Here is a 23,079-nt window from a genome sequence, read left to right as displayed (position 1 = left end):
CAGGACATGTGATGGTGGTAGAACACCAGGACATGTGATGGTGGTAGAACACCAGGACATGTGATGGTGGTAGAACACCAGGACATGTGATGGTGGTAGAACACCAGGACATGTGATGGTAGTAGAACACCAGGACATGTGATGGTAGTAGAACACCAGGACATGTGATGGTAGTAAAACACCAGGACATGTGATGGTAGTAAAACACCAGGACATGTGATGGTGGTAGAACACCAGGACATGTGATGGTAGTAAAACACCAGGACATGTGATGGTGGTAGAACACCAGGACATGTGATGGTGGTAGAACACCAGGACATGTGATGGTAGTAGAACACCAGGACATGTGATGGTAGTAAAACACCAGGACATGTGATGGTAGTAAAACACCAGGACATGTGATGGTGGTAGAACACCAGGACATGTGATGGTGGTAGAACACCAGGGCATGTGATGGTGGTAGAACACCAGGACATGTGATGGTAGTAGAACACCAGGACATGTGATGGTAGTAGAACACCGGGGCATGTGATGGTAGTAGAACACCAGGGCATGTGATGGTGGTAGAACACCAGGACATGTGATGGTGGTAGAACATCAGGACATGTGATGGTGGTAGAACACCAGGACATGTGATGGTGGTAGAACACCAGGACATGTGATGGTAGTAGAACACCAGGGCATGTGATGGTGCGTTTGGGTCCTGAAACACTCTGCTTACAGCTACGCATGCCTTCAGCACCACAGGGTAGGGTTGTTCAGACACTGCAGTCACAAATATCAGTGCTGGAGGTATACAGGCGTAAAGCTAATTTTTGTATGGAGAGAAGCAGCCATGACCTCTCAGCAGTGGACTTTTAAAGAGTTTGACACAGTGCGTTGGAGACAATATACTTTGAGAATTAGGGAGCAAATAATTTAAGAATGAAACTGAAGCTTTTGTAAACCGCAGAACCCCTGTCCAAACGGGTGGTTTCATCCTGATTCTCTGAAAACGTGTACTTCCCAGGACTATACAAGAAGTGACATATGAGTCACTCAGGAGGAGAGCACCATTGAACAGCACCCTCACCGTCCAGCAGGGGGCATGGTGAGAGCAAACACATGCCACGAAGAAACCATGAACCCCACTTTGATCCTTTTTTAAATAATAATTTTTGGGTCTGCTGAAGTCGATAATACTTTGTGTGCTAGGAAATATAGTTTCATGGAGTCAGAGTTATGAAAGGGGAGTACTAATTTATTCCATTCCACTATGGACTTTCAGCAGAATTGCTTTGTTAATTAATTATTGACCAATCATGACTGAATGGGGTGTGGGCGAGCGGAGCCTCTGTGGTTAAATGGACTGTATGGTTGGACTATTGATTCAGTGGGGTCTGTGTTTCTTCTCCTTGACTGTATGTAGGTCAAATGTGGTGTGTAGATGCGAGCAGGAACTCTTTTTTCCCCCCAAATCAACCCCATACAGTGTGAATCATGATCTGTGGGCGAAACTGCACCTGGATGACGTTGGCCTGTGTTTCACCCACTTAGGACTTTGTTGTACAACAGTTGGATTTATTCTTATCATCCCATCCAGGTTTTGTTGTGGTAATGTGATTCTTATTGAAGTAACTTTTCAGAGCAGGTTATGTCACATGGCGGTTCCATCAGAAGCATTAGAGCACTTTCTGATGAGCAAACCAACACACCAACAATACATTTCACATTGTCATACAACTGTTGGTAAGACCTTTCAGTTAAGAGCTTTCAGGTAAGAACTTTCATTTAGGAGCTTTCAGGCAAGAACTTTCAGGTAAGTGCCTTCAGGTGAAGGCTATTGATATAATTTGTCAAGAGTTTCTGGCATTGTTGCTGGATTTCTCAGTGTATGTACCTGTATGTCTGAAAAGAAGCTGAAATAAAATTGGAAAGGTTTCTCAAACAACTCGTTTGTGGATATTACAAATATATCAAACTACAGAATGTTCATCATTTGTCTAATCACACTGAGAGAGCGCTGGCTGATACAGTAATTGACATTTGGGAAGGTGCAGATAGCCACAGTAGAGAGGAAGTATAGTTTCAGATGACGGTTTCTGCAACCCTACCTTTGATATGAGCTGCAACACATGCACTTTAAGGTGCAAAAATACTTTGTATCATTATATCCGTTGGTCTCGTCATGCAGGAATAAAGAAACACTGCCTTTATCTCGCACGGCTCGTTTGTCACTCAGGTAACACGGCATACATTACCAGGTCTGTTGGTATCACGTATGTTGGTTTCAAGCATTGCAACTATTAAAGATTTCAGATAAAGGCAGGGCTTTATAATTAAACATCTGCCTTAAAATAGCAGTTGGAGATGTACCTGAGGCTGATAATAACATCTCATCAGCGAGGAGGAGATTTCCACAGGGACCAAGAGCCAAGTCACAGGTGCATTTTTCATACACACGGACCTTTGCTGTGATGCTCACCCCAATTTTACAGAGTTCAGAGATGGTTGGAGGCATTTCGATCTCCACTCTTCTGTTTGATCTGCTCTGCAGTAAACCAAGATTGAAGCTTAAATGGTTTGTAACAGTTTGTTTACAACCAAAAAAAGGCAGATTATGAAGCTCTGTGTATGCACTGCCTGTTTCTGTGATAATTGGTTTTGGTGGGCTTTAGATAACAGACTTCACCTTCAGCACTACTTAGCTGAATGAGATGCTTTGCATTCATTTGTAACATCTCGGTTCTCTGTTGCTTACTCCACTAGCGTTTAATATTAATCATTAATGGAGACCATTTCTTCCGGCCATTCTAGTGTGTTTGACTCAGATTTCCGTGGCTCATTTCAGTGGAGTTTTCCTCTGTGACTCTGCATCTTATCACCATATCGTTTCTCCAGAAGCAGTCGCCCCTTGCTGTTTTTACGTTGAGAGAGTGTGAGAAAAGGGGTCCTGCTGTCCAGTTCCACAAGCCAAACCCATATTTTATCAGATGCAGGCCCCTACCCGAGCAGTTACGTTTCTCTGTGACCCCTATGGTACGACATGGCATATTCTCCATTTTCTCCCGAGGACCGGAGTGATATTCCCTGCCGTCTGATTCCCACCAGGTCCAATCTGTTCCAAGAACCCGTCCAGGCAGCGCCGCTCGCCTGGGGCGCCTCAATCTACCACCAGGCTCTTTATCTAGAAGTGATGCAGTTGAGGGCAGCTGACGACGGCCAAGCGAGACCGCACTGAGGGAGAGCTGCTTCTTCTGCCTTTCCCAGACTCCCGCTGGGTTAAACCAACAGTGCTTATGATCGGACGCGCTGCTTTTTTTTCCGCTGAGAACTGGGTACGGGAGAAGAAGTTTGGAACTTTCAACGCTAATTGAATGCAAGGAGAATTTGAAATTCAGGAAATTTGCATGGCTAATCAGAGATATGCAGCCTCCCCAGGTTAGAAGATGCATAATGTGGAGAGGTGTTAGATGCTGGAGGATGTTAATGGGCTTCCTACCATATCAGGGAACTCCAAATTCCCCTGTGGGCTGGAAGAGTTGCCCACGGGGTGGATATCTTTAGACTGATCCTCACACTATGGTGGGTATTGACTCTGTCACGGAGGGATTTAGGGATTTATCATCTGGACGGATTCCCCCTGACAGGAGGAGACTCTCAGGTTGAGCTGACCAGTTGCAACTTCCTGGGCACCATAATGACTCTCCTGTAACTCTGTACTGTGACCCCTGTGCACTGGGTTGAAGAGTAAGTTCAGGTATTTCTTTGTCAGCTTTGTATTCACTTGGTGGCCTATTGATATTCTTAATCCTTTCATTTCTGTTTTAGAACATGAAGGCCAAAGAGAGCTGAATACATTTATGAGCGTGTGGGCCTGCAGATGTTCTGGTCAGTCCGATTAATTGTGGCTGACATATTCTGATTGGTTCGGGTTGTGATAGGTCGGCAGTCGGTGAACCTGGCTACGAAGGCTATGAGAAGTGATGCTTCCATTCCTGGATAGTTGGCGTTTCCAGGGTTACATACAGCACCGTTTGTGACCGTCTCCAGGGTTACGTACAGCACCGCGAGTCACCCTGGAGACGCTTCACAGTGATGCTTTTTCACTTGGTTATTGCAAACCGCATTGGCCCATAGCGACCGATAAACGACTGACAGACTTCATTTGAGAAATGCACTGCTGACGTCCATCAGCCCCCACTGCAGTTCCTCCTGACTCCCATCACGTAGGACTGTGGGGTAGAGGGAGGCACAGGGCAGAAACAGGACTGTGGGGTAGAGGGAGGTACAGGGCAGAAACAGGACTGTGGGGTAGAGGGAGGTACAGGGCAGAAACAGGACTGTGGGGTAGAGGGAGGTACAGGGCAGAAACAGGACTGTGGGGTAGAGGGAGGTACAGGGCAGAAACAGGACTGTGGGGTAGAGGGAGGTACAGGGCAGAAACAGGGCTGTGGGGTAGAGGGAGGTACAGGGCAGAAACAGGACTGTGGGGTAGAGGGAGGTACAGGGCAGAAACAGGACTGTGGGGTAGAGGGAGGTACAGGGCAGAAACAGGACTGTGTTAACCGTAATGGGCACCAACAGCAGGTAGAAAGCCCCTCCAGGCTCTGCTCACTCTGCCCTCCCTCTCTCTCTCCCTCCCTCCCTCTCTCTCTCCATTTGTCTGTCTCCCTCCCTTCCTCTATCCCTCTCTCTCTGTCTCCCTCCCTCTTTCTTCCTCTCTCTCTCTCCCTCTCTCTCTCTCCCTCTCTCTCTCCCTCTCTCTCTGTCTCCCTCTCTCTCTCCATCCCTCTATCCCTCTCTCTCTGTCTCCTTCTCTCTTTCTCCCTCTCCCCCTCTGTCTCTCCCTCTCTCTCTCCCTCCCTCTCTCTACCTCTCCCTTTCTCTACCTCCATCTCTCCCTCTCTCCGTGTCTCCCTGCAGAACATCTCAGCTGATAGTATGAGTGGGATGTGGCTGATGTTTTTGGTAATTTCATTTTTTCAGCCACTGCATTACTTTACGATCTGCGATGACGTTATGCGGCTGGCCGTGCTGTTATTTTTCTGTCCCCGAGGGTGCTGAATGTTTCTCACACAATTTCTGCTTCTCACACACATTTCTGTGAACGGGGCAAACATCTCAGGAGACACGGATCTGCAAACGGGGGAGACAGAAGCTCGGGCAAGGACGACGAATGTCCTTAAAATACGTCTGCATGGATAGACCTATTACAAGCCCAACTTGCATGTGTTTTGCAGTACGAGTGAGGGGTTTGATGTTCTACAACCTCTCTAGGCATGTGCACATTTTGCTGTACTGGGGTCTGAGAAGAGGCCTCCGCCCCCCAGCGCCTCCAGTGTTTTACAGCACTGAGGCTCTTGGGTGGGCAAACGCAGCTTTCTCGGGTCATATTCACACTGAATATGTGTTTGATCTCAGAATTTGGCTGCACAGGTTACCATCAGATATATATGTAGACAGATGTTCTGACATTCTGCTGTAGAGTTCCTTCATACGAGTTGGAATTTATTACTCTCACGGTGACTGTCAGCCATATAGAGCCCCAGGCAGTGAGGCTAACTCACACTATTATATTCCCACGTCCTGCTTCACTGTTGGGATGCCGTTCTGATGTTTGGTAGTGTGCAGTGTTTTATATGCACCGCCTCTAAACAAAACATTCTACAAATCGAACAAAACTTTCCATTTTTGTCTCGTCCGCAGAACATTCATTGCTCTGTCGGTGACGTGGAACTTGCAGGTTGCCTGTAGCAACCTGGATGAGGCAGCGGTGATTTGTGGAGTACGGCATCCTCAGCCTGAAAGTCCTGCGTGTGCAGAGTGTTTCTCTGGTGCTTTCTCAAGCACAGATATGATCAGGGGCGCCTACAGATCGGCGGTGCTCACCTTAGAGATCCCTGCCTGGGGTTTTAAGCCATGCACATGTGCTTATCTTTGTAGGACACCCGCTCACAGGCATTTACATTTATATTTACAGCGTTTGGCAGAGACTCTTAGCCAAAGGGAATTAGAGAAGTGCTCTGCTGTGGCCTTGCCCAACTAATCCGTATGCTAGTACAAATAGGCTGGAGTTTAAGGACAACCCCTCCCCAATGTCCTTTCAGAGACAGAAATACAGAAAGAGTACATGTGTGTAACATTCTGGTACAGTGGTCACTGCAGGAAGCCAGTGTCACACAGTGTAACACTGGTGCAGTGAAGCCAACGTAACACTGGTGCAGTGGACCCAGTGTACCACTGATGCAGTGAAACCAGTGTAACACTGGTGCAGTGAAGCCAGTGGAACACTGGTGCAGTGGAGCCAGTGTAACACAGTGTAACACTGGTGCAGTGGAGCCGGTGTAACACTGGTGCAGTGAAGCCAGTGTAACACTGGTGCAGTGAAGCCAGTGTAACACATTGTAACACTGGTGCAAGGAAGCCAGTGTAACATCAGTGTAACAGAGACAGGCAGAGTGGGTCAGTTTAGTTTTTTTGGTGTTTTCTGCGCTTTACAGTGAAGGAGAACAGAGAGAACAGTGGATAGTCCGTTCTGCTTTTGTCCATTAGCCTTGTACTCTAACTACTGTACTGGAGTCTCACAGGTGCATCGCCACATTTGGTCAAATGAACTGATTTATGTGCCGTATGCACAGTGCAGATGGTCTGCTAAAACCAGACAGCAGCACAGCTGAAAACTGCATCAGTGTTTGAACTGAACCGACAGCCCCGCCCTTCTGAGAGCAGCTGGGGTAAGAGGAACTGAAATGCCAAGGTCACCAATAACACAAATGTGTTATTATTTTAAATGGAATTATCTTGAGTGTTTTGGAGCTTATCGATTTTGTGACTGGTTTATGCAATCTTTCTGTAGTTGACCTTTTAGCCAACAGAGTCTAATGTTATTGAGCAAATTACAGCGGTCAGGTGCTTACCTTAGCTCTGGTTTGAGCTGAAGCAGAATCTGAAGCTCAAACTAAAACACAGGCTTGAAAAGAACGCAGAGCAGCTATCGTGGCGAAGCAGTTAATGGTTGTACATTAGCAGCGTTTTCTGAGATGTGAACTTGTAGAGATGTCTGCTAAGGTTCATTTAGTACGGCAGTTCCATAGCAAAACACCTGAACAAATTCATCTCTAATAGCAGGAGGGATCTGAGCAGCAGGGATAGTCGTCACCGTGGAGATGTGAGCTCAGAGATCTCACGCGCATGTAGTCTCTGGCGTAACGGGTCACGTGCAGACAGACCGGCTGCTCCTCAACTGCACGGTTGCCCTGGATCAGAGTGGCGAGGGTGGAGATCCAGCACATCCGTCTCCCCTCTGTCACCATCAGCTCCACCCACGTTCCTTCTCTGCCCCATCACATCTGCTCCCCTTCCGTTCACTCCTGTCTTGCACTTGGAGATGTCGGCTGAAGTCCTGAAGCACTGAGAACGTTCTTCTCGTTCTACGGACACCTCGACGTCAAAGCTAGCTTGGAAACGCAGTGGGTGCTGATATCTACACTTAACTTACTTACACATAACTCGAGCAGTTTGGTGAACATCTTTGAGCCCCTCCTCAGAGCTGCCCAGAGGCCATGACTTCTCAAGTGTCCTGATAACCTTTCACCTCGGTGGCCTTCTGCAAACAGGCCACGCTGTTTGCAGAAGGCACACAGAGGGTGAGATGTTTGGGTTATATTTCCCCACCCCTACCTGCTCCAGAACATTACTATGATCGAAGTGATCTTCACTGCATTTTAGACGGGCAGGTTTTAGGTCCTCTTGAGTAGTGTGACGGGACGTGTTTGGTGGTCCTACAGTCATCAGTGTTCACCTCTTTCCACACAAGCTGCTCTGAGACACATTTCATTATCTGATAAATAAGGAATTGCTTGTTCTAAATCAAGTAAGCAAGCTTTGTGGTGACGGCGTTCAGATGGATCACGTCTAGGGGACGCAAGGGGCTGGTCTGAGCGAGTCACTTTCCATTAAGGAGAGGAGGAGGATTATAGGAGGGGGATTATCGCTAATATCCTTCAAGATACACCACTAAATAATTGACATTCATCATTCCCTGAGCTCTGGCGGCTGTATTAGGTGATCTCCACTTCTGAACATCACGTATGGACAGGCTCTGATAAATGAGATGACTGAGGATAAGTGTGTGGAGGACCTCCCCGGAGGAGGCTGGCTTTCGTGCTGTTATACTGAATGGCTGCTGGAGGTAACAGCCAGACATATGGCCTTCCTCTGTGAGAGCAGGGACTGCCAGTTTCATGCCAGTCTGTAATTAGTTTAGTTCTTCCCTGTGTAATTATTAATGTGGCAACATTTGTCATTCATTATTAGGTTGCTGCTAAACACATCACTTTAAATCCAGCCCACAACCTCTCATGTTGGAGTCTGGAATTATCTCAGCGCGTGACCCAAACTCTTGTTCTCCAGATCTGCGTAACACTCAGCACCAGCAACAAGATGGTCTGTGTCGCCATGAGTCTGCTGACCTGGCTGTATGTGCAGCATACATGGTTTCTTCTTTGGTCATACGTCTACAGATATATCAAACATCAGGTTATTCAAAGTAATCCATTACACATTAGTAATAACATATTAAACTGTAAAGAGATTTCTTTGCTCATATCGTTGTAGAAAATGTGATCACGTTTCATTAATTTACTGGTGATTTGTCCTCTGACAGCCGTAAAGGTGTACTAACTGAAATATACCAGAATGGCAAGAAGTAATTTCTGTGGCTTTCTAAGAAAGAACTGGTCATTCACATTAACATCATTCCAAAGGCCTGTCAGTTCAGCACCACCGTCTGATTAGACAGACCGGCTGACCTTAGTGGCTGTGGAACGTCATTTCAAGTGCATACACTCTCACGCCTCACTCCACACATACACACTCTCTCACACTCTCTCACACTCACTCCACACTCACTCTACACATACTCACTCTCATACACTCACTCTACACATACACACTCACACATACACACTCTCACGCCTCACTCCACACATACACAATCACTCTACACATACACACTCTCACGCCTCACTCCACACATACACAATCACTCTACACATACACACTCTCACGCCTCACTCCACACATACACAATCATTCTACACATACACACTCACACACACACTCCACACATACACACTCTCTCACACTCACTCCACACTCACTCTACACATACTCACTCTCATAGACTCACTCTACACATACACACTCACACATACACACTCTCACGCCTCACTCCACACATACACAATCACTCTACACATACACACTCACACACACACTCCACACATACACAATCACTCTACACATACACACTCACACACACACTCCACACATATACACTCTCTCACACTCACTCCACACTCACTCTACACATACTCACTCTCATAGACTCACTCTACACATACACAAACACACATACACACTCTCACACACTCACTCCACACATACACAGTCTCACACATGCACTCCACACATACACACTCTCACTCCACACACACACTCTCACACATGCACTCCACACATACACACTCTCACACATGCACTCCACACATGCACACTCTCAACACACTCACTTCACACATACACACTCACATACTCACTCCACACTCACACACTCTACACATACACACTCTCACGCATGCACTCCACACATACACACTCTCACACATGCACTCCACACATGCACACTCTCACACACTCACTCCACACATACACACTCTCACATACTCACTCCACACTCACTCCACACATACACACTCCACACATACACACTCCACACTCACACACTCACTCTACACATACACACTCTCACATGCACTCCACACATACTCACTCTCACACACTCACTCCACACTCACACACTCACTCTCACATACTCACTCCACACATACACACTCTCACACACTCTTATACTGGTCACATGCTCAATTCAAATTTATTGGTAAAGCATCCAATGAAATTCTAATAAATTCTAAGTCTGAAACAGCAATGTCATTAAAATAAGTTCAAATGTAATGTATTACGCTAGTGGCAAATATCTCAGCATTAAATCTATTGCATAAGTTGTGCTATATATGATTTAAAACATTGGGAAACAAAGTTTGAGATCTTGTCTAGGTTGAAAAACCGTGAACTTATCCTTTAATCTTTAGTTGCTTAAAAAGAAAACCCATCTGACTGTGCTGCCACGTTAACACTAGGATCAGGATAAATGAGACTGGCCTTAGCTCTGGAGAGGGTGTGTGTGTGTGTGTGTGTGTGTGTGTGTGTGTGTGTGTGTGTGTGTGTGTGCGTGCGCACATATCTCTCTGGTGTCCTCTGGGTCTGATTAGCATTCTGAGCCACACTGAAGATGAAGGCAGAGAGGGAAAGAGGTCAGTGAGCAGCCCAGCCTCACCACCGCTCTCACACAGTCTGTAGGTAACTGGGCATGACTTTGGGCGGGTCGATGGGTGGAGCGATGGGCGGGTCAATGGGTGGGGCGATGGGCGGTGCTTCCCAGATTGTTTAAGGGCTCTGGCTGCATCATGTACCACCCTGTAGCTAAAGCAGACCAACTGCACATTAGACCAACTGTTTTCCAACCACTCCAACGCCCCACCACGGTGTGTACACGTACGCCGGGTGTTAATCGCTTACACTACTCCGTTCTGTCATAACGTCCCATGCAGGCCATGGCAACACTGCTCACGTGTCTCTTTCAGTGGCGCCAGAATTGCCACCACTCAAACGGGGCCAAACAAAGAGAGCAGAGAGGCCATCGGCTGCATCCCGGCAGCGTTGAGAAGGAGAGCCGACGGAGGCCGACAACCTCCAGTCTATCCACCCGCTCATTAACTTGTCCTGCACGCACTGTCCGTAGCACAGGGACAGAATTGGGAGTCTCCCCCTGACTCTGTACCCGTGAAGGCCATTTACAGTGAAGCCTGAACCTGTAAGCAACAATTAGAATTTTCCCATCAAGAGTTTGGAAGGTTTAGGACATTACACTAAGCTGCCAGCGAGGGGCAGTAGTGAGAGAGAGAGAAGGAATGAATGGAAACCAGGCACATCACACTCCCAGCTGCAGGCATGTACCCAGATGAACATAGCAACCTTGCCCAACCACACAAAGATGACACCAACGCCTCCACCCTCAAAGCGCTACTCTGAAACTCTCAGCTGCTGGCAGAGTTTCCTCAACAGCTATAAACAAACAAATAAATAAATAAATATTCTGACTGAACCAGTTTTGCCAGCCAAACTATATAATATCAGAGTAATATCAGACCTTGAGTGTCTCTATGCCTTTAAAGAGCAGAGCATCGTTTTATCAGAGCATTAAACTTTCAACTGTCTTATTTAATTATTAATGTGCTCGGCTTTTGTGTATAAATTGTGAGATTGCGAAGCCAGTCACCACTTGTTCATGCTCATTAAACATGTACTTTACCTGCCTTAACTTTCCTTTATCTCTTAATATTTCACCTTCACATTTGCTAAATCAAAGATTTTTATTATTTTATTAATTTCATGTTGCACCATGTCCTTGTTAACATATAAAGTTAACATAAATCTCTACAATAATCTACAATTACTCTTTAAGCTGAATTCGCATACAAAGCTTTGTCTGTATTCAGCAAAATGTAAAGCATTTTCTGTCCTCAGAAACCTTTTTTTTGCGCAACCAAAGTCCAGCTCCACTGAGTAAAATTAAATTTTTTTGCAGTTAAACAGCTCTCACTACATGTTTGGTCTGGTTCTGGTGAGGTGAATTTAACTGCTGCAGAGACATGACTCAGATAATTGACGTTCTTAACGTGAAACGTTCACCTCCGTGTTCTCAAAGCTTAAATGAGGTATCTGATATCTCCTTTGGAAAAGTATTCCTGGAGTTTTTTTTACTTCCTGTTTCTATTGTTCTCTTGACCAGATCAGCCCACATGTTTTACAGGACACATTTCGTATCACTACATGAGCTAGTTCATGATGATTTCTACATAATTTACTAAGAACACGTTGATCTGTTGTTGAAGCGTTGAGTGAAATCTAACCTAATAGATTGTTTTCTCTATTAGAATGTAAGAGATCGATGAGAGGGCACTGAAGGCCTAATCAACAGGATGTCTCCCTCTGCCTACACCCTTCCTTAGAGCCATAAGGTTCAGCTCTCACAGATGTTGGGCTCAGATGACAACTGTTGGAAGGCTCTCTGCACTAAATGCTGGCTAAGTGTCCAGTGAGGCGGTTTTAGGTTGTAGTGACGAGAGCTGTTTGATTTATGAACCTCTACAGGCCTCCTTGAAGGTCCTTGTGCTTGCTTCAGTACATTCTGAACCGTTTCTCAGTACATGTGTTCAGGTTTGCCATAGAGCTTCTGAGGAACTGCTGACGCCAACCTGTTTCTTCTGCCTTCTGAATGAGCTTTGGCTCTTCACTGAAGCTGGAATCACAACTGCACCTTCAGACAGGTGGATATTCATTTTACTATATAAATTAAACAAAAACATTAGCACTTTAGATGAGTATTATGTGTAGAGAGTTCACCCTGTGGACCAAGAGGAGGGAGTTGAGTCACCTTCACCATCATCAACACCATCACCACCATCAACACCATCACCACCATCAACACCAACATCGTAACCATCATTAACACCAACATGGTCATCCTGTGAATAACCAAATGACCCTTGGCACTCTGTAAATAGACATACAGCAGTTTGTGTGAGCTTACACACAAGCAGTAAGTATTGCAGAGGACTGTTTTTCATATTCAATTAAAATCACTGGACATCTGGTCTTACTTATGCTGCTGTGGAGAATACTTTTTAGAAATGTGTTCACTACATTAATTAAACATAAAAAGATTTGAGATTTCTTGATAGCAAATAGATTTGACGGTTTAAATATTTTTCCCCCAAATGCGGGTCAGTAAATAGCGCAGAATAATAAAGAACTCATCTATATTTTATGGGAGATTTGTGGGTAGGTTGACTCATTAGAAAAACATTGTAATATTCATCATTCTTTGGCTAGTATTTATATTATTTGTACTGATGTCTGTATGTATGCATTTGCATGCTGGACATTTACATATATGCAAACCACTCTTGCACAATGTCACTTTGTAACACTTTCTGTCCATTGGCCGTCACACCGCAGTCGCCCCATCACCCATCAGGTCGTGCTCATGTGCTCTCAACCCTTCTCAGCACATCGATTTTTTTTTCTCCTGACACAGTTTACTATTAGACAAGTGAGCAACGTTCTAATGGAGCTATTTATCCTCTAGGGCCAATCGGAAAAGCATCAGACGTGCTCCTCATTAGGTAATAATCAGGACATTAGGATCTTACGTCTGGTCTACGGATCTGTGGGGCCCAAAGTTGATGCACTGCGGCTCGTGCAAGCATGGTCAATGGGTCTACAGTCAAAACCATTATGAAGAAGTTGAGATGGGATTGGGTTTCATCGGGCCCCGTGTCATCACACTCCAGACGTCACTTCCTCTTCCTCCGTCTGTTCACTCTTTTCACGATACTTGTTCAGCTCTGGACAAACCCAGTCAGGGATCTGGAGCACCTTGTCAAACCACTCTGTCAGGAGAGGCCAATTACTCCCGTCACTGTCAGTAATGGCCCTCTGTTCCTGGGCGGACCTGGCGGAGGATAATACTCCAGCATCTGTTCTCTTCAGCCGCACTTAACCAGCTCGTACGCCATTATAGCCTTCCTGTCATCTGCATCTCACATCACACAGCCACAGCCCAGACGGTCACTGCCTCGCTGCTCTTGGGAAATCACTCAGGGATTTTTTTATGTGATGTTATACTTGCACTGAGCACTTGGCTTTGAACGGACCCCTATAGCAAAAGCCTCGCAGAACGACGCCCCTATGTTTGGGTTGTACCTTATTAACTTGTATGTTGCTGGTGGAACAGCAGAACTAAGCTCTTTGGAGTTTCATCTGATTTGGACTTGTGGACTGTCTGGTGCTTTTACGAACGAAATATCCGAGAGTTAGTTTGAATGTAGACAGTTGTTGCCTATAGAGATGCTCTCTGAATATATTACCTCCCCAGATTCAATGGGGTTTGCATTCTACCAGTGCTGTGGCAAGATGGTTCAAAGTGGCGACAGGTTTCCAGCTCAGTGGTATTGCAATCCTCATCAAATCCCACGCCATTGCAGACCGCACGTGCAAGATAGCCCGTGTATGTGTGCGCGTGTGTTATTGGTGAGTGAAGACCTGTGTCAGGACATGGCAGTTGTTGGTGCTATCTAACATGGTAGGCTGCACGAGCCATCACTGGAGTGCGGATCGGAGAGAAGAACGGAGAGAAGAACGAAAACAGGAACAAACGGAGCAGGATTCTCTAATGGGAAGAACTCTTATCGGAAATAAAGCTTCCGCTGTTATCCTTGTCTCCGCATATGCTTGCCTCATTCACGACGGCCTTATCTGCCGCTGAGCACGAGTTTCCTGGTCAGGTCGGCATAGCTACGCACGATCAGCGTCGGCGTCGGACTGATATTGTTCGCTTGATGTAAGAAAGAGTCACGGCTGTGAGAAGCAATGTGTGATCTGTGACAAGCCATGAATGAAATTGCACGTTAACCGTTTACAGTTGTGCAGTACACACAGTGCACACAGTGCACAAGTACACACCTAGACCTGCAAGGGAACATTTCTTAACCTGTTTATTTCACGTTATTCTTATTATTCACACTCTGTGGTGTTTCTCATTAGCTGTCAGCCAACGTGAGGACAGACGCTGTATTATTTGTTTCTTCTTGTATTATTTGTTTTCTTCTTGTTGTCATTTATCTCATGGGTAGGTGTGTCGTCTCTCTCTGTCACTCTGGAGACTGGTCCACGTATTGCTGTGGTGATATGGAGTCATGGCATTGAGGAAGAGGAGTGAGTGGACAGGTTTCTCCACTCCATCAGGACTCACAGTCTCCATCAGGAATCATGGTCTCCATCAGTCTGCCATGGTGTTACACCCATGCAGAGTGCCACACCTTCTGGGTTGCTTGGTTTTTGCAGGGTGTGATGCTTTCATCTTCCTGTTTGTTGTCTTTAGGAGCTACTGAGTTGATTCAGTACAGCAGCATCTCTGTAACTCAGTAATGAAGCAATGCTGCAACACTGGAACAATGCATCACTGCAATACTGTAACAATGCATCACTGCAACACTAACAATGCATCACTGCAACACTGGAACAATGCATCACTGCAACACTGGAACAATGCATCATTGCAACACTGTAACAATGCATCACTGCAACACTGTAACAATGCATCACTGCAACACTGGAACAATGCATCACTGCAACACCGGAACAATGCATCACTGCAACATTGGAACAATGCATCACTGCAACACTGGAACAATGCATCACTTCAACACTGTAACTACAAGACTGTAACACTGCAACACTGTAACAATACATCACTGCATCACTGTAACACTACAACACTGTAACAATGCAATACTGCAAGACTAACAATGCATCACTGCAACACTGTAAAAATACATCACTGCAACACTGTAACTACAAGACTGTAACACTGCAACACTGTAACAATGCATCACTGCAACACTGTAACACTACAACACTGTAACAATGCAATACTGCAAGACTAACAATGCACCACTGCAACACTAACACTGCAAATACAAGACTGTAACACTGCGACACTGTAACACCGCAAGACTGTGTAACGTGCTAGGCATCAGGGAGCGATAAGGTGGACACAAATGCTGAGAGGAGCGAGATTGAATAAGGGTCATTCCATATTCAGGGTCGTACAGGCAGGCAGTGGTCAAATCCGAAAGGGAGTCCGCACATGAAACATAAGTGAGATGTAGAGACATACTTAGACAAACAAGCATACCGTAATGATTTCCAAAAACATATTAACACAAGGGGCTGTACAGAAAACAATGATCAGCAACACAAAAGCTCAAGCACAGGGTTTCAATAGACAAGACCAAATGAGCAACACATGATTACAATAGCGAGAGGGCCTGGCTACAAAATACAAGGAGGGACTATGAATGACAGAACCACATGGTTACATAAAGAAAACAAACATAATTGACAGCTGGGGGAGGTGATAATCATGGCAACACTGTAACCATGTAGCACTGCAACACTAACTGCATCACAGTCACAGAGCAACACTAACAACACAAGGCCTGCTACATAGCAATGCAGCAGCACTGTAACAAAACACTGTGACACTGTATCACTGTCACAGCAATGCAAAGCAAAACTGACACAACATCACGATAAAATCAATGCAGCAATACTGACAACATCACTTCAAAACTAACAAAGCAAAGCAGCAGTACTGTAACACTGCTCACTGGAACATTGCAGTGCATGAACACTAACTCTCTAACACTGCAACTCTGTATGCTAGCAGAACTGGAACACTGCAACACTAACGGCATCACTGCAACACTATAACACCCAAATGCTGTAAAAGTAACACGGTAATACTGCAACACTGACACAGTGTTGACACAGGAATACTGGGTGCCTGCAACACACCAGCACTGCGGCAGCAAACAACACGTCAGAAGTCTCACAGCCTCACGGGACTCACAAGAGCTGATCTCACACTGTTGTGACAGTACCTGCCCTCATGTCTGTGGCGTTACATTATACATACTAGCAGTGTGTAGGGAGTGAGGTTTGGAGTTTTACCGCACCTGATGAACACTAGAGTGACGTTCTGGTCAGACTACTGACCATAACTTTCTACAGTGAGATTTTGAGGATGAGATGGGAGAGTATCAGAGCAAATCTTTACGCTTTAGACACAACTTTTGTTAGGATGAAAGTGCAAATATATTCCAAAAAACCCAACTAGTCGTGGCGTCAGCTGGTGTTTTCCTCAGAGACATTCTGGAGTAACTGAGGACACTATGCACATCTACACACCTTCAACTCCATATAAGGCAGTCTATGTATTTGTCACAAAATGGATCTTTGGCCATTCAGACTCTAGAGCAATACTACCTAAATTCTTCGGCAGTCTAAATGTAGCTATTGCATGAAATAATATTAAAATATATGCAGAAAGATCTGGACAACAACTGATCGAATGTTCAGTGAAATGACGCCGTGTGTATCAGCTAGTACATTCTATAGAGCTGACACCTGAGCCCTCTGACACAGGAGCCCAGCACCGGTGTCTCTGGCATTCTTCTTTTTAAAAGACTGAAAGTGGCAACTTGCTGTGTACTGTTGTCCATGAGAGAGAAGGTGGGGACTGTTCTCCATGAGAGGATGTGACACTGCTTCTCCCACGGGCTGCTGGGAAACATCCTTGACCCTACACATACCCATGACCCCCCTCCCTCCCCCCCAAACATGCTGTGTTTGACATGCGAGGAAGCAAAGTTGGCAGACAAAGTATTTTCTCACAGTTCCCAGATAAAAAAGCTTTATAAATAGTAGACCTCTGGTTTGACTTCACCCAGATGTTTGAGAAGAAAAGCAAAAGAGATTCCAGTTTACTGTGGATGAGTCAATATTCAATTAACCCAGTCAGCCAGTCGTAGGGACTGTTTATCAATGTGGTTTTTAAGTGCCCGTTTGGATCTCCCTTAATTACAATCTCCTTGTACTGTGAGCCAGTGAGCAAACTAACAGACATTTGGAAAGCTGTTCAATTGAACACTTGCAGGCGCTGATGGGAAAGTTGCCCAGGAAGTTTCCTCCTAAATCATGTGTGGTGATAAATTGCCATTTTATTATCATAATTAGAAGCAAAGGTATATTGGTTATTTTGAATGGATGTTTCCGCTCTGCAAACATCCTGCTCCATTACTCACAGTCATAAGTTATGAAAATCATCAGAACAATATGTTGGCCGTCATGAAGACTCTGTCCCTGCTTCCAGATGTCCAGAATTCAGCATGGGTGTCCGGAGCTGCTTCACGCTGGAACCCGGTGCGCTGACTCTGAATCACAGTGTTTTTATCGTGGCTGGCAGACAGAGGTCCTGTTGAGAGTAGTTAACAGACGAGCTGAGAGCTTCTGGTTCCTGACGAGTGCATGCAGGCAAGATCAGCCAGTCGGCCCATCGGAGCGCGTGGTTGAGGAGGGGTCGGGCGAGCGTGGTGCGTACGGCAGTGTGCGCTGGAAGAGGACAGGCTACACCGATGCTGGACCACGTCTGGACCTGATGTGACGAAGGACTCACAGGCTGTTAAAGATCTTCACCAAAGAACACAGGTCTCCAGGCCCAGAAGTGGTCTCGCACCGTTTTCTTCTCGTACCTTCTCTCTCTCCATCTCTGCCCACTGGGCATTACTCTCCTCTGCCTCCCTCCTTCCTACAGGATGGAATATGAGACACTTTGTACACTGCCCTGTCCCCAAAGACATGCGTGTTCTCAAAATACTTCATTCTCTGTGAACAATAGAATTAAAGCCATCTGTAACTGTAACATGGAAACTCGCTGTCCTTCTCATATAAGATGTAGTACGATCGTTATCATGAAGTACGATTTAATACTGTTTGTTTCTCACAAACTACAGTAGTAAACAGCGAGAACTATTTGTTTTTATCCTCGGTTTTGAAAATCACATTACGGGTAAGTATGTTTCCCTGCTCATCTTCATCAGGCCTGTCTTGCCCTTAGTGGTGTTGTGGTTACCGTAGGAGTTGCCGTCGGATAATCCCATGATGCTCTACTGCAGTGTGCAGTACCTGTTTGAGTGTGTCCCTCCATCTCCAGGCCAGTGCATGGTGTCCGCATGAGACGGCCACATGAGACTGGCGTGCTGTCCGCGTGAGACAACCAGCAAAACTTGCTATGGTACCCAGAGCGTAAACATTGGAGAAGAAAGGGCCACCATACAATGGTTGCCTTGGGTTTCAAACGGTGCCGGTCAGCTCAGAGGACAACAGTGCTGTTGTGTGCCGCCATTGTGCTGGTGATTTGAAATACCACAGAAGAACAGCTTCTGTGACTTATCACTCCAGAGCCAAACTTGCCTGTGTTCAGTGTGCTGGTGTCAGTCAGCACTTGAAGTGAGCTCTAATGCGGACTAACACCAACGCTTTGACCACCGGCATATTTGCCTGTTAAATGATAAACAACTTCATTACCACAGAATTACAACATTAAGGCTATTGTTCTGGGGTGGGTTTCCCGAAACGTTCGTAGTGCTAAGTACTTCGTAACCTCGTATGAAACGTACGAGGTTAAGAAGTACTTAGCGCTACGAACGTTTCGGGAAACCCACCCCTGGTTAGTGTTAAATGCCCCACTGTTACACCTTAAACACATATTAAAATAAACCTTGAGAGTACTTTACAATGTTTAAGGATATTGTTTGTGCTTCATATATTTATTAAAATGCTTTTAAAGTTACAGACAAGGCCTAAAAATGACCTCTCATTTGCTTCCACAGGGCGTAATTCCAGGGCATAATTCCAGGGTATTGTCTGTAACTCTATAACCAAGCATTTGACAAAAAAAAAAGCCAAGGCGTGTTAAACAATTCTGTTATTGTCATTCAACTTTGAGCTGTCTTCATTTTAAGTTGAAAAATCTCATTGAAAGAGATTATTGTTTACTTTGATTGTAACACTGAACAGAGTTTGTGTTTGAGTCAAGCATAGAAAGTTCTTCTAAATATGCTTAATCACAGTTCATCGTGCAGGTTTTGTGGCAACATAAAAAAGGTAATAGTTTGCCAGTCATATACACACATGCATATATACACACACACATGCACACACACACACACACACACACACACACACACACACACACACACACACACACGCATACACACACACACATTTTTTCATAATTCAGTTAGTGTGGAATGTGAACAACTCCTAGCATGGACTGGATTGTGATATCCGTGTTAATTAAAAGGGCACAGGGTAAGATGGGAGTGGGGTATGGTTGGTGTGGGGTAAGGTGGGTGAGGGGATAAGGTTAGTGTGGGTAAGATGGGAGTGGGGTAAGGTGAGTGGGGGTTGTAAGATGGGAGTGGGGTAAGGTGGGCGTGGGGTATGGTTGGTGTGGGGTAAGGTGGGTGAGGGGATAAGGTTAGTGTGGGTAAGATGGGAGTGGGGTAAGGTGAGTGGGGGTTGTAAGATGGGAGTGGGGTAAGGTGGGCGTGGGGTAAGGTGGGTGTGGGGTAAGGTGGGTGGGGGGGGTAAGGTTAGTGTGGGTAAAATGGGAGTGGGGTAAGGTGGGCGTGGGGTAAGGTGGGTGGGGGGGTAAGGTTAGTGTGGGTAAGATGGGAGTGGGGTAAGATGGGTGGGGGGGTAAGGTTAGTGTGGGTAAGATGGGAGTGGGGTAAGGTGTAGAACAGCTCACAGTGATCACAGTCATATGCCTGCATATGTGGGGGCTTTTCTGGAGTGTCTCATGGTTTGAAAAGCAATAGAAACCATCGCCTCACCAAACAGCTAGTGGGAGCACAGAGATTCTGTCACCACAAACACAAACAGGATTGTTTTATGACGCCGGTGGATGTGTGTGGATATGTGTTGGACCTGCTCTTAACCACTCTATGGTTACAAAAGGCCGCCTTGGTTTAGTGACTGTGTGCTGCAATGGAATTGTCCTAACTTCCTGTCTGTAGAGGGCGGAGCAATGGGGCAGCTGTTGTACCCACTGCAGAAGTAGCGTGCTTCCTCTCGCTCTCTCTCTCTCTCTCTCCCTCTCTCCCCCTTTCTCCCCCTCTCTGTCCTCTCTCTCCTTTCTCCCTTTCTCTCTTCTCTCTTTCTTTCTCCCTCTTTCTCCCTCCCTCTCTCTCTCTCCCTCCTCTATCCCTCTTCCCCTTGCTCTTTCTGTGTTGCCCCTCCTCTCTCTGTGTCTGTCTGCTCTCTCTCTCACCCCCTCCTCTCCCACTTGCCCCCCCCCCCCCCCACCACCACCACCACCACCACCCCCTCCCCTTTAGCTGTTTCTCTCCCTGACCCACCCCCATCTCTCTAACCTCGAGAGTGGGGGAGAATTTGTCAGGGACAAAAGAATGAATATGTAATGAAGAATGAAGGAAAGGGTGTGTGCGCGTACGCCTGTGAACACGAGGAAGAAAAGAGCAAGATGAGCCGTAGCCAGCTTGACTGCAGTTTAGCTCGGCTAAGCTCTTTGATCAGGAGAGGCTCGGAGAACGCCCGCCTCATTCTCTCACAGCAGTGCAGACAAGCACATTACCCAATCCTGACTAACTGCAGCAGGACTCTCTGATCTGGAAGGCAGAGGCTGTAGTTTGAGGAGTTTTTAGGAAGGCTGCACTTTAGCTCCCTCACCCTCCCCCTCCCTCCCTCCCCCCCAGTTCTGGAGCACATGGTATGTTCCATTTAAAAGCGAGCGTGTCATCTCTCTGTGCACTGGGTCCCCTCTAGGAGCAGCTGCCGGAGACAGCAGCCATTCAGCAACACTCTCACACTCGCTTATTCAACGCTGCCGCTCTCCTTCTCCCTCACACACACACACACACACATACACACACACACACACACACACTTACACACACTTACACACACACACGCAGTCAGACAACAGGTAGCGGCGGGCTCTTCGGTCTTGGAGGGGCGGGGAGAGGAAAGGAAGCTCTCCGCTGGGATCGTACGTCTCGGCGGGCCGTGAGGTGGCGGGCGGTGTATGCGCACTCCAGCCGGCGGGGGCGGAGGAGGCAGAGAGAGGCGGAGGGGTCCAGCGGCGTCTCCCCCGCGGCGCGTCTGACACCATGCTGCTCTGTGTGGACTCGCTTCGCAGGGCAAGATCCTGAAGATGATGGAAGACAACAAACAACTGGCACAGCGCATCGATGGGGCCATCCAGTCCGCCAGCCAGGAGGTGACCAACCTGCGCTCCGAGCTGTCGGCCACCAGCCGCCGCCTGGCCGAGCTGGGGGCCTGCAGCCCCCCCGGCGTGGAGAACAACCAGCACGGCCCGCACGGTAAGAGGCTGCAGCACGGACCCAACTCGCCCCGCACATCGCACTGCTCAAAGTTTGGCCGCTCTCTGGACTGTGAGAGCCGGCGCCGTTTCTCTGGAAACTGTTTTAGAAGTGGGGAATAATGCACGGCTGGGGGAGAGAGAGAGAGAGAGGGAGAGGGAGAGAGAGAGTAAACACGCTTTTGTTAAGGGGAAGAGAGAGGGGAGGAGGGAGAGGACCGGTCCTGTTTCTCTTCTCTGACTTGTCCTGTTTCCTGGGAAGCTAGTGGGATAAGTATTGTACGCAGCAGTGGCAGAGAGAGGGAGAAAGGAGAGAGAGAAAAAGAAAGAAAGAAGAGTGAGAACAAAAGTGAGATAGTGAGAGAGAGGAGCGAGAGAGAGAAAGAAAAGTGAGGACAAAAGGAGAGAGAAAAAGAAAGAAAGAAGAGAGAAAAAGTGAGAGAGTGAGAGAGATCGGCGACTTAGCTGGCTTGTTGTGAGCTGTCGTCAGCCTAGCAGGCTGTGAGGATCTCCAGGGTCATGTTTGAACCACGTGGTTCTGAACATTCCTGTTCCTCCACTCTGGCATTGGCCCGGCTTTCCAACTGAAGTCATTACAGCAAGTAGGAGATAATTTGATGAGGTTTCCTAACTTTCTGAGTGTGGCATATCTCCTGCTTGAACGTGTCTGTGCGGTTGTAATGGATCTGTGTCAGTGCAAGTATCTCTCTGAGGTTATTTTGGCTCAACAGTGCAAACAGGTCATGCTTTTAATTCCTCAACTCTGATTCCTGACCAAAAGGAAGCCAAGCACAGGTGGAGGCAGGTGGATGCAGGTGTAGGCAGGTGGAGGCAGTCAGTGCTTGTGGTGAAACGTCTTTTGCCCCCGGCTCTTAGCTGAAGGGACCCTGTGTTTGGCCTGCTGTTCCACACACACACACAGGGCAGGATCGACATATGACCACGGTGATGGGTCAGGGTGTGCTGCAGGCCAGGGACACATGGGGCAGCTCAGAAGGGTGTGTGTCTCCACCCGGGGACACCTAGAGACTGTCTGAGATCAATGAAGCCACAGGCTGAGTCAGGGGGAACTGTGGTACTCTGTGTGAGGGATCGTGAAGTTTGACCCGACCAAGAAATGGGACTCTCGTGAGGGGAATTTTCATCAATCAATCAATCAATCA

The 23,079-nt window shown here is 46.8% G+C and overlaps 1 protein-coding gene across 5 annotated transcripts in view; it reads left to right on the top strand.

Annotated features, from left to right (window-relative positions):
* kaznb (kazrin, periplakin interacting protein b) overlaps nucleotides 1-23,079 on the top strand; it is a 134,154-nt gene that overhangs the window by 35,728 nt on the left and 75,347 nt on the right. For 4 of the 5 annotated variants that reach the window (XR_013131060.1, XM_077007299.1, XM_077007329.1 and 1 more), the window contains exon 4: nucleotides 21,734-21,917. Coding sequence is in view for 4 of the 5 variants with exons in the window: in XM_077007299.1 (XP_076863414.1) it covers nucleotides 21,734-21,917 (184 nt within the window). In the remaining variant the exon portion in view is untranslated. Of the gene's footprint in view, nucleotides 1-21,325; nucleotides 21,918-23,079 lie in introns of those variants that run through there. The other variant, XM_077007309.1, reaches the window with a different exon arrangement.

This window comes from Brachyhypopomus gauderio, chromosome 1, assembly GCF_052324685.1.
Source record: "Brachyhypopomus gauderio isolate BG-103 chromosome 1, BGAUD_0.2, whole genome shotgun sequence".
In the NCBI taxonomy this organism is placed as follows: Eukaryota; Metazoa; Chordata; class Actinopteri; order Gymnotiformes; family Hypopomidae; genus Brachyhypopomus; species Brachyhypopomus gauderio.
The sequence above is the reverse complement of the archived record's forward strand: the minus strand, read 5'-3'. Positions and strand labels throughout refer to the sequence as shown.